Raw genomic sequence first — 13,024 nt, forward strand, 5'->3', positions numbered from 1 at the left:
GGGGGAGGGGGGCAATTTCTCCATCAAATAGACAGGAAGAGGGGATATTTCTCCTCATGTCCTGTTCTTTATGACACTCATCAAAGAGACAGGAGGAGGGGATATTTCTCCTCATTTCCTTTTCTATATACCACTCATGAAATAGACATGACTGGAGGATATTTTTTACTAATTTCCTGTTACGACACTTCACACTATAGACAGGAAGAGGGGATATTCTTCCTCATTTCCTGTTCTATATACCCCTCACCAAATAGACAGGAAGAGGGGATATTTCTCCTCATTTCCTTTTCTATATGCCGCTCATCAAATAGATGAGAAGAGGTGATATTCTTCCTCATTTCCTGTTCTATAGTGCACTCATCATATAGACAGGAAGTAAGGATGTCCCTACTCTCACACACTCTATCCAACTAACGGAAATGTTGTGACCGGAGCTACTCCGGGTGTTAAATGGAACACTTTTGGTGGAATCCTATCAGAGGCACAGAGGGATTTGTTCATAGGGCCTCATTCACACCATCGGCAAAAACAGGAAATTGACCTGCAATTTTAAAGCTCCCCAACCGCTTAGCAACGCTCCTTACTGATGGTAACTTCCTCTACATCCCTTCCCCCTAAAATTGTTTAATGAAGAATAAGCTCAAAGAGTGCATTTGGGGAGCATTCTTTGATGCAATGTGAACACTTTTGAACGCTATAGGCACGTTATTCAGCGCTCATCAATTACTTTCCTATCGATGACCTTGTGACCTTGGCTTTGTGAGACTTGAGGGATAACTATACAAAAACATCCCAACTTATTCAGTACTGGTATTCACAACCAACCCACCTTCCCACGGGTCCCAGTCCCTTCCCTGTAGGAGCTTACAATCTAAGGTCCCTATCCCACATGCACATAAACACATTCACTAGGGCCAATTTCAAAAAGGAGCCAATCAGTCCTTGCCCTGAAGGAGTTTACAATCTAAGGTCCTTATCTTACATGCACATACACACATACACTACGGCCAATTTTGAACAGCAGCCAATCAGTCCCTGCCCTGAAGGAGTTTACAATCTAAGGTCCCTATCCCACATGCACATACACTAGGACCAATTTCGAACAGGAGTCAATGAGTCTCTGCCCTGAAGGATCTTACAATATAAGGTCCTTATCTTACATGCACATACACAAGGATCAATTTCGAACTGCAGCCGGACAGTCCCTGCCCTGAAGAAGGTTACAATCTAAGGCCCCTATCCCACATGCACATACACACGTGCACTAGGGCCAATTTCGAGCAGCAGCCGGACAGTCCCTGCCCTGAAGGATCTTACAATATAGGGTCCCTACCCCACATGCACATACACTAGGGCCAATTTTGAACAGGAGTCAATGAGTCCCTGCCCTGAAGGAGCATACAATCTAAGGTCCCTATCTCATATGGATTTACACACTTACACTAGGGCCAATTTTGAACAGGAGCCAATTAACCTCCCAGCATGTCTCCAGAGGTAACCAAAGCAAACACAGGGAGAACATGCAAACATTATGCAGATAGTGTCCTGGTTGGCATTTAAACCAAGGACCCCCATTGCTTCAAGGCATCACTAAGCCAATGTACAGTCATCCAATAATGACTAACAGAACAAAGATATGTGATAACAACATAGGAGACGGGAGTAAAACAAATGCCACCCTGTTGCTTTTCCAGAAACTCAGCTCTGCACAATGAAAGAATGGAAACCTGTCCCGATCATTGTCAACAGGATGTGTAGTAGAGTACATGTCACTGTAATGACAGGATGGGAAGATGGAGAATGTTGTTGGTGCAGTATAGCTATGTTGACAGCTGAGCAGTCATTATAGGAGAGGTAAATCCATCTTATTATCTATGACCTCTCACTGACCTAGGTCAACTGCACTCAGCTTTCTGGGAAATCTCATTGTGCTGCAAAGAATTATTATGTGAAATGGATACCTCCCAACTGCCCCCCTCATTTGTAAACCCAATCCCTCTGTCCTTCTTTCCTCCTTAATGGGCCCTCTTTTTGTTCTGATGTATAGATCTCTATACATGAAGCACCATTTAATTACACTATGAGCTTAATTTATAAAAGAAACTCTAGGAGCCCCAGTGCCCATCTAGGAGCGCTAGTGTCCATGTAGGGGCGCTAGTGTCCATCTAGGAGCGCTACTGTCCATCTAGGAGCGCTAGTGTCCATCTAGGAGCGCTAGTGCCCATGTAGCTTGTGTCCATCTAGGAGCGCTGGTGTCCATGTAGGGGCGCTAGTGTCCATGTAGGGGCGCTAGTGTCTATGTAGGGGCATTAGTGTCCATCTAGGAGCGCTAGTGTCCATCTAGGAGCGCTAGTGCCCATGTAGCTTGTGTCCATCTAGGAGCGCTGGTGTCCATGTAGGGGCGCTAGTGTCCATGTAGGGGCGCTAGTGTCCATCTAGGAGTGCTAGTGTCCATCTAGGAGCGCTAGTGCCCATGTAAGGGTGCCAGTGTCCATCTAGGAGCGCTAGTGCCCATGTAGGGGGTGCATGGGGGGGTGTCCTTTTCCTGCAGACCTTGTGTCCCTATTTCACAGTTCAAAAAGTCAGAAAAGGGGGGTGGGGGTATATGGAAATGTTCCTTATATAAGGTGATCTTTATATATAAAGGGCCTTTGGTTGATTGGCCGATGGGGCATTCTGATATGGAATACATATAGAGATGGTCATTGCTTCTAATTTCCAGAGAAACCTCTTCATTGAAGACCTCCAAGTAAATGTAAAGTAAAGTAGCTTTTCTGGCTAATGGAGTTAATAATAGGCCGCGTTTGGTACCTACTCTTAGCCCTTTAAAACCTAAACTGTCATTTGGGGGGCATAACAGGTTCTATTTAACACCCCCAAGGAGCACTCACCTTTTGTTTGCTCCCCCATTGCTCCTCTCAGCCACCAGGAACAAGGAGGATACTCTGTACTTCCAGGTATGGTGGAGCATGTGACAATGCTAATGCCTGTTGATTGGCTGTCACATGGAGGTGGGGAGAGTCCTCAGCCCTGTGCAAACTCCAACTAGAACCGCTAGAGATTACACAGGGATTCCTTTCCTCCCTTTTGTTGGCTGAACAGAGCAGTAAGGAGCAAAGTGAGGGTGAGTATGTGCTGCTGGGGTGGGTGGAATTTAAGTGAACCTGTTGCTTTGTTCTGCATGGGCAGAGCCCAAGTTTCCTTTTATGCAAATTGCATTTCTTGACTTATTTGTCCTTTAAAGATTTGAAATATGTTCATACTTTTCTTTCAGAGTCTTCCGATCCTCCTTTCAAAAGAAGGCAAAGTGAAATGAGAAAATCTGCGTCCATTGAAGCTCTAGTGGAAGTCCCTGTACCATCCAATCACGTGGCTCCAGTTGCTCCTGCTTCAGAGTTTAAGAAAGGCCCATCATATGCTGAGGCTAACGGAAGCAACATCATAATCATAGAGCATGCCTCTATCCTCCGGAAGTCTGCTCCAAGTAACTCCTTTAGTGCCGCCCCTGCAGATCTGAGAAAAACCTCCCCCGCTGAGTCTCGACGCTCCACCCCCGCAGATCTTCGCTTTACTCGCCCGAGCTCAGGGAACGCTCCTCTCCCTAACTCTGAGACCCCCGTTGCTGCTCCCGGAAGCCCCTTCCAGCTGCACCGTTCGCCCAGCCCACGATCACTACTGGATAGAGAGATAGAGGAGGTGCAGCAGAGAGAAAAGGAATTGCGGAAACAGAGAACAAGTGTCTATGGCAGGGATAACGGCACAGCGGAGAACTCCCAGATAACACCTAATAACCAACGTGACATCCAAAGTGGAGTGTACCAGCCAGGTGAGGAACAGGTTTATAGCTTCTGTGTAAATAAAATGATGTAACAAAGCCTATCTGCAGAGTACAGAAGGGTTAGAGCCTCTGTCTGGTTTGGGTTGCCATCTTTGCCCCTAACTGGGAGACTTCCTCTATGAAATCTCCTCAGACGGAATGCAGACAAAACCAAAAACACAATTTGGTAGCTCGGGGAAGTGTTAGAACTTCTGAAAATGGTTTTATTGTTGTTCATGCCATACTCTCCTTTCATGGTAACAAGGCGCGGAACTGAGAGACAACTTTCTCTCTCAGGTCTGCTCAGACGCTGGTGTTTCAATAGCCAGTCTGCTATTGGCTATTTCATGCCTAGGGCACAGAATAGTCTAGCACCGGCCCTGCTGCCCCACCTCCCCCACCAACCTTTCCTTTATGGGTGACACCGGGACAGGAAGTGAGGGAAAATCTCCTCATTGGCATACCAGGCTTTAATTACATACCTGTAGTACTCAAGTCCTAGTAAAGGCCACCATGCTAGTGCAGAGCTACTTCCTTGTCTTTGGTTGGCCATTTGGATTGTACCAATCTGCTGGAGCTTCTTTCTCAGGACTGTGAGAGCGAGCTTTAAATCGGGATCCCAGCACATCCTGTGTAGGCACATCGGTAAAATGTAAAGGTGGGGGACGCGGTGGAACAGTGCTGGACAGAAGTGTCCATGTGCCTGGTCAATGGACCTGCATGAGACGTGATGATGTCAGTGGTCTTTAGAATGCCAGAGCCCAGAAGAGAAGAGGCTGAGGGGACCGGTCTAGCATCATTTGAACCCCCTAAACCAAATGTGCAGTACGGGGGTAGCCCAAAAGTTTGTTATTTACCCAAAGTTCTTCTTTAAAAGACTTTCCCTCAGTCTCCTTCTGAGAGGAATCTATGTACAGGAAAATATGGAGGCAGCCAGCCTTGACGTCCTGCTATGATCCGCTCATACAATCAAAACTCCCTCAGCCCTTCCTGTGACCAGTGCTGTAGCTACCATGGGACGAGTGAGGCACTCGCCTCAGGCGCAGCTGAGAAAGGGCGCAGCTAGGGCCAGCCCCTGTTGCCATGGCGAGCACAAGGGCGCCAGGCGGACAACACAGCAGACAGAAGAGGAGCGGCACAGGCTCCATCTTCTCCTCGGATCCCTGTTGCTCACCGCCACCTGTATGGGCAGACAACTCTGCGTCCTCAGACTCTTTTTCTATTTCAAAAGGGAAATGTCAGGGGTCTGTTTAGACCCCCAATATTTCCCCAAAGCCCCCCAACAGTACAGAAAAATAATTAAAAAACAAACCACACACACTACTAGACGGGCAAAAACTAAACCTTTGTTCTGGACGAAATGAACTAATGTTTTCATTAGTTTTGTCCAACGAAACAAATTTTTATGCTATTTGGCTGGATTTGGCCACAAGTGCACTCGCCGCCATCCTGGAGGCGGGGCGCATGACATCACTTACCACACATGTCTGTTGGGGGGCACAATTTTCTGTTCTTGCCTCGGGTGCAGAAGGAGCTAGCTACGGCTCTGCCTGTGACAGCCCCGTATTACCGCTCCCTGAATACATCAGCTGCTAGGGGAATGGGGTTAGCAATGGCGATGAGGCCTGAGCTGGTGACTTCTTCAAAAAGTCAACATTTGCATATCTATAACAATGCCGCATAGTCTATTCAGACCACAAAGAAGTGCTGGAAACAACGAATGGAGAAGATTATAAAGGAACCACCATGTTCATATGCTTGGAGTATGGAAGAATTCACTTTACAGACTCTGGCTTATCTACGATTGTGGGATCTCAATGACGCCTACGTTGTAGCATGTCGTTATTTCCTGCTATCTTTTGAAATAAGGAACGGTGATATAATAATATGTATCCAGCAAAGGGTTCAAAGGAACACTACAGGAATCCACTATCCACAGGAATGTGAGCGAGCCTCCCTTACAGTGCAAAGAGCAAGGCTGTATAGGAACCCATAGCAGCCAATCAGATCTCGGCTTATAACTTCTGTCAGGTTTATAATTGGCTGCCATCATAAAAAGATTGTAGCTCACGTTTATTGTAAAATAGAACCAGAGGAAACTTTAAGAACTTTATGTCCACAAAGCCAACAGTGATATTGGAACCAACTCGAGTCTTTGCACAAAGGTGGCAGGGTCACTCTTCGGGACGTTCACTCTTCTCCATAGAACGTCATGTAAGATCAGGCCGGTACCAAGATATATTTAGGTATATAACTATAAATGTCGATTATATGTAAGAATGTATTTCATCTTTTTTTATGAATACTGAAGCTTGAATATTTTTCTAAAGTTTATCTTTTGATGCCAATTCCAACTACGCGGGCAGCATACGGTCCCTATGAGCAAGTGTGCTGTTTGTCAGTTCTCCAGATGATTCCCACACACCTCCCTGCGATACATGGGACCTTGACTTTTTTATGAATCTGAGCTATGCCCCGCCCACCTCAGCACAAAGCTTTAAACCGCCATTCCATCACCTAGTGTGGAACTTCTCTTTGCCAATGAGTCTCTTTGCAGTGGCTGGTAAATGACATGGGGCATGCTTTATGTGCAATAGTGCATACCTGGGGACCTGTGGCATCCTTTATGTGCAATAGTGCATACCTATGGACCTGTGGCATCCTTTATGTGCAATAGTGCATACCTGGGGACCTGTGGCATCCTTTATGTGCAATAGTGCATACCTGGGGACCTGTGGCATCCTTTATGTGCAATAGTGCATAACTGGGGACCTGTGGCATCCTTTATGTGCAATAGTGCATACCTAGGGACATGTGACACACTGGGATCTTTTATGGGGCTGTCTTTTGTGCACAATAGTGCATATCTGGGGACCTGTGACATGCCCCCAGGTATGCACTATTGCACATAAAAGATGCCACATGTGTAGGGTTGTCACCTGTCCAGGATTCACCCAGACAGTCAGGCTTTTTAGTTTTGTGTCCTGGTGTCAGGCGGGCTGACACCCGGACACAAGACACTAAGTGCCGATGCCGGCACTTAAAATTGTGTTACAGATGCGGCTGCCGAGATCCCTAGAGAGGACCTCAGGGAGCTGCATCTGCCTGAATTGACATCTCGTCTCTTCCTGCTCTTTCTCCTGGCTGCCTCTCCTCGCTCTCTTTCTTCTAAATTCTTAAAAAAAAAAAAAAAACTCCAGTGCGTGACGCTAAGTGTTCGGGTTGCACTTGAAGAAAAGGTGGCAACCCTAAGCCTGAGAGAAGGCCATGCAGTCTCTGTGCTTCTCTACACAATGCGGGCAGATCATGGCAGGTGGGAGGGCTGAATGGGAATGCTTTTGCAAAGAAGCTTCTTTTTGAAAAACTGCGCATTATTTTTGATGTTTTAGAACGCATGGCAAATTTTACGGTAAAGGTGCACTAACCCTTAAAGTTCACACATTTAGATGTCAACTAAACTCTTGGCCTGGCCTGGTTCACATTGGACTGAGACTCCACCCACTTCTGAAACCCCACCCTAGAGGGGCCCGAACATCTGGAATGCCCCCAATATATGGTTAACCGTCCATTTTGAAGTTTCTGAATTGTTTTTCTATTTTTGGTTTCTGCTTGCCTCTCCCAATGCCCACATACTGTATCTTGTGTAATATATGATGATTGCTGTTTGATGTTAGTAAAGTGCTCAGGACAAGCTGTGCGTATCAAAACAGTATCCCTCCCTGTTGTTTGTTCAATAAATAAGGGAGTGATCTGTAGACATGACAGCTGCCCAGAGTCCCAGTTCACCTCCTTTGCGTTTTTCATACCTGCTGCGCATTCTTCGGTTTCCTAAGTTGTTGTCACTGGTGACCTTGCTATCTGACCAAGCCCATTCCCCGTAGATGTTCTCACTTGGCATGGATGACCTTTCTACATACAGAGACACAATGTGTGCACAGAAAATGGCCGCTGGAATCACACTAACCTGATTGTAAATGACAATTATGTGCCATAAAGCTCACTGTAGCCCCAGTGCAGTGCCCAGAGTCCGTTTTTTGTGTTAAACCCTTCCCATAATTAGATCAAACTGTAGACATAGACAGTGGCGTAACTAGTGACCTCAGGGCCCCATGCAAGAATCCCATGAAGGGCCCCCCCCAAGAAGACACAAATTAGATTATTTTTTTTTAAACAAAATTAGACAAGGAAAGAAAAAAAAAAACACTGTCCTCTTTCATCACCCCCTTCATGTCCCCAGCGACCCCATGTCACCTTCGTTGACACTTCCAGCTCCCTGTCTCGGTCTCCCCCTTCGTGTACGCAGCACTCGGCACTCGGCGGCAGTTCTGTGTGATGAGGGGGCGGGGATTACATCGCTCCCTCTCATTGGCTGCTGCCCGGCTGGATGATGCTTCACGCTGCGCCCGGAACAAGATGAGGGGAGCAGCGTGAAGCATGTAGGGCCCAGGACGGGAGGAAGAGGTCCCGGGACTGGTAATCAGCGGTCACCAGTGGCCCCTTCCTCCTGTCCTGGGCCCCCTCCAAGTGGCCGAACTCCAGGGCCCGGTCGCGGCCGCGACCTCTGCGACCCTGGTAGTTCCGCCACTGGACATAGACTCATCCATGGAGCCTAACATTGGCCATAGACGGCTTGATAAGAGCTAAAGATGTCCTTGATTATGAGCTCTGTCTGCAATGACTGATACGTGTTGGGTCAGCATCGTGCCATCACGAGTGCCTAGGCATAATCAGAGGTGCCCATTAAGGCGCAGGAAGATTGTCTACATCCTTGGTTCTCAACTGGTGGGTCGGGACCCAAAAGTGGGTCGCGACCCCGTGTTCAGTGGGCTTCCACTTTTCTAGGTGAGAGGCTCATCAGCCTCCCCCATCACACAGCACTGTCAGTTCTTGTGCCAAGCAGCCATTCAAAATATGCTGCCCAGCGCCCAGTCACAGTGTCAGGTTGAGGTGGGGTGCACTGGGGGTATCGCTGCAAGGGAGCTCCATCCATACATGCATTGCTTGTAGCTCCCCTGCATGTCCTGTAGCAATGCCTGGATTGGAGTGAGGTCACATTCTGGCTCCCGGCACCTCTACATGTACACATGGGAACTGTACAAGCAATGCACATATGGAGGGAGCTCTGTCACAGCACAGCAGCCCACACTGCCGTGCGTTCCATTGCAGTGCAACTTGGGTCGCGACTTAATGCCCGAGGACAATGTGGGTCTTGAGGTTACACAGGTTGAGAACCACTGGTCTACATGTTGTTGTTAGCCGTCCACCATTGTTGTGTTGTCTGGCTGCAAAGCATAAGGAAGGTGACCACATCTTTTCACACTGTGCAATTCTCCAGGCACGGTGTCACTGCCCTGCCTCCTACCTGCTCTGTGAACTGTTACTGAACATTGGCACACTGTTGAGGTCCATCCAACCTCCTTCCTTCCACCAAGGCACCATCCCCTCCCACCTATTATCTTACAGATGAGGGACTTCAAGCTGAATCCAACTACCGGTTGGCAGTGAGGCAACAACGTAGAACTCAGAGCTGATAGAAATACACATATAAAAGGGGAGACTATTCCCATTCACATGACCTTCTGAAGTGTTTCTTCCATGATAGTTTGCATAACATCAGATTATATCATATGAGTGTTGGGATCCTGACACCGCGTGCTATCTGCAAGTCCCGGCATATCTACCATACAAATATTTACTGTATTGTCTAACAAAATGTTACGAAACCTTCACCTTCCCCCTGTGCCCGCGTCCTGCCCTGAAATCCTCTGCGCTGTGCCTGCATTCTGACCTTGGTGGCACAGCAGGAACGTGATACACTCTGTGTGTCAGCAGCACGCTTAAACCCAAGTCTTGTTCATACCATGATTGCATTACAAAATGGTATCACGCACTTTCAGCTCTCGCAGTCCTGCATGGCCCCACAGCAGAGGCAAAGGCGGCCATGCTTTTTATGTCATCCGGTTGATAGAACTGAAATCGTATTTGAGTGAAGAGGGGAAGTAGAAATATGGGGCACAGGGTGAACCCGGAGTCTGTGTAACCCCCAATTCTCCATGTAAGAGTAACCCTCCCTGTAACCCGTCCTTCAACTACAGCACTATCCCTTGCTGTAACCCTAACACCAACCATCCATTAAACCCTAACACTAACCCTCCATGTAACCCTAACACCAACCATCCATGAAACCCTAACACTAATCCTCCCTGTAACCCTAACACCAACCATCCATTAAACCCTAATACTAACCCTCCATGTAACCCCAACACCAACCATCCATGAAACGCCAACACTAACCCTCCCTGTAACCCTAACACCAACCATCCATGAAATGCTAATACTAACCCTCCCTGTAACCCTAACACCAACCATCCATGAAACGCTAACACTAACCCTCCCTGTAACCCTAACACTAATCCTCCCTGTAACCCTGACACCAACCATCCATGAAACCCTAACACCAACCCACCCTGTAACCATCGCACTAACCTTCCCTGTAACCCTAACACCAACCCACCCTGTAACCATCGCACCAACCCACCCTGTAACCATCGCACCAACCCACCCTGTAACCATCGCACTAACCCTCCCTGTAACCATCGCACTAACCCTCCCTGTAACCATCGCACTAACCCTCCCTGTAACCATCGCACTAACCCTCCCTGTAACCCTCACACTGTCTTTTCCAGTGTATATAAATAAATAAAAAAGGAGAATCTGACTGGCTGCCATAGGACATAGACAGTTCTTCTAGCAGACAATCGGAGAGCCAGCGTTCAGTGGAATTATGACGCACGCGTCTGTAAATGTTTTTATATTTGATGCCAGGAACATTAATATAATGACTGTTGTTCCCTTATTTCTTATTTTTTCCATGCTTAGAGCGTCCGAATTGGGGAAAATTGGAGGTGAACTGGCCCCCCAACAAAAGCATGACCGTCAACGGCCAGCAAGACCAGGTAATGCAGAAATAGGTATGGAGGGTCACTATGACAGCAGAGTTCAGCAACCCATAACAATCAGGGTTATATATATTTAGATGACTGTACTGCAGTACACTGACGTGTGTTTGTTGGCCTGGATCATTGCAGGTAAAACATGCGTCTGGGGACTGGGTTAGCTGCCAAAAATATTTTTAAAGTGAGCCTGTGTCCAGGTTATGGTTAGTCAAGTTCAGGTGCACGTAAACGAAGGGGTAGGATGCTGGTGACATCATTGATCTTATATCACATGGCCATATTTGGTCCATGATGTCACCAGCATGCCATCCCCTTTGTTTACATGGGATCCCCCGGGCGCAGCTGATTGGGCTGGCACCAACAGCTTCCTTTCGGGTTCAGACAAACCTGAAGCTGAGCTCACCCCTAGTTTTGAGATAAAGAGACCCAACGCTAGTTGAAAATGTTCAAAAGAAAAGAATATATTTCTCATGGATTTCCTAAACCTTATAGAAATGGTCGCGAGCTTCCGGAATGTGTTTTGGGGCTACCAGTCCATTATTTTGGTTATCTGGCTGCATAGGAGGACTTCATGCCACTCTACAGCCTATTGTCTGGTCTTATATGAGTGAACATTACCACACTGGTGACACGCACATGAGGCGGCCTACCTCCTATGGGCCCCACCAAAGTACTTCCTCCATCCTGAATGGCAGGTTACTGACCAGGAAATACCACACTGGTGACACCCACAGGAGGTGGCCTGCCTCCAAAGGGCCCCACCAAAGTACTTCCTCCATCCTGAATGGTAGGTTACTGACCAGGAAATGCCACTGCAAGCACAATTTCAACTTTCAGCTTATTTTTTGACTTCTGAAGTTAGACAAGGGTACTTTTTGGTACGGTTGAATCATCCAACAACTTTTTATATCCGTCAATGAGGTGAGTCCCTCTAGTGCAGAGGTAGGCAAACTTCAACCCTCCAGCTGGTGTGAAACTTCAAATCCTATAATGCCTTTGCCTCTGGGAGTCATGCCTGTGGCTTTCAGGATCTGTCAATGCCTCGTGGGACTTGTAGTTGCACAACAGCTGGAGGGCCGACGTTCTATCAAAATCTCCAACTCATCAAGATCTCCAACTACCTCACTCCCGGTGCTCAGAAAGACTGGAGCTCTGTACAGTTGCGGTGCACATGCGCGCATAGCGTTTTCAGAATACTCATCGAGTTTGCCACCTGCTGAATATTGTTAAAATGCAGCTGTGCAGAGCTCCGTCAGTCTTTGTGTTTTGCAGTCTAACGCCGTCTGGTCGAAATCTCCAACTTGCAAGTAACCGGCAGTGAGGTAGTTGGAGATTTCGGCAAGTTGGAGCTTTCGATAGAACACCGGAGTTTGCCTGCGCCTGGTCTAGTGTTGCTTGATGCTTAGGAGTGGGAAACCACTTTGTGATAGGTTTAGGTGGTGCCGCTATTGCACAGACTTTAGTATTGTAGAAAAGTTGGTGGCTGCTTCCAACAACCGCCAACCACCCAATACTGACAATGTATTTGGGGTGGACAGGCCCTTCAAATGAGCTTGCAACTGCGAGGTGTTGGTATTGTTCTCATGCAGTTTCTATGTCGGACTTGTGTTTCCCCCATCAGGCTTTGGGCAGTCCACGCACGAGGAGGCAGCGCAACACTCTTATTAAGAGCTGGGAGTCTGGGAGCCCCAATCCTGCAGATGACAACAACTAAGGGAGAGGTCCAGATGAGGACTGCTGGTACAGAACTTATGATAGTTGGACCTTCCCCCTTCCTCTTCCCCCCCCTCACACTCACCACAAGAACTGCCATCCCGCTATATCTTCCACCACGATAATGCTTCGAATGACTCGGACCTGAAACATCGCTCGGACGCCGGCCCTGAACGTGTCACATGATCAGTATCTAATCTGCCAATCAAGCTTTTGTAACCAATAACAATCTTATTTGTAATAAATTATGAAAAATGAGGAATTGTGTCGTTGTGGAAAATATATACAACCCATGTGTGTTGTGTTATCATTCACCCGGGGTGCAAAGGAAAGGTAACGTACATACATACAATTTCCACTACAACAGGTATAGGACAGTTACAGTATAAGATGAGGGGCCGTCATGATATATGCAGGATGGTTATACAACGATGGAGGTCATGTGATATATACAGGACAGTTATACAACGAGGGGGTCATGTGATATATACAGGATGGTTATACAACGAGGGGTCATGTGATATATACAGGACAG

The 13,024-nt window shown here is 47.4% G+C and overlaps 1 protein-coding gene across 1 annotated transcript in view; it reads left to right on the forward strand.

Annotated features, from left to right (window-relative positions):
- The window catches only part of MISP3 (MISP family member 3), a 20,442-nt gene extending 7,704 nt beyond the window's left edge, over positions 1-12,738 (forward strand). The window contains exons 5-7 of the mRNA XM_018566111.1: positions 3,278-3,829; positions 10,700-10,776; positions 12,398-12,738. Of these exons, the coding sequence (XP_018421613.1) occupies positions 3,278-3,829; positions 10,700-10,776; positions 12,398-12,490 (722 nt within the window). The 3' untranslated portion in view covers positions 12,491-12,738. The remainder of the gene's footprint in view (positions 1-3,277; positions 3,830-10,699; positions 10,777-12,397) is intronic.
- The last annotated feature ends 286 nt before the right edge of the window (positions 12,739-13,024 follow it).

This window comes from Nanorana parkeri, unplaced genomic scaffold, assembly GCF_000935625.1.
Source record: "Nanorana parkeri isolate BGI_ZX_2015 unplaced genomic scaffold, ASM93562v1 scaffold920, whole genome shotgun sequence".
Taxonomy (NCBI): domain Eukaryota; kingdom Metazoa; phylum Chordata; class Amphibia; order Anura; family Dicroglossidae; genus Nanorana; species Nanorana parkeri.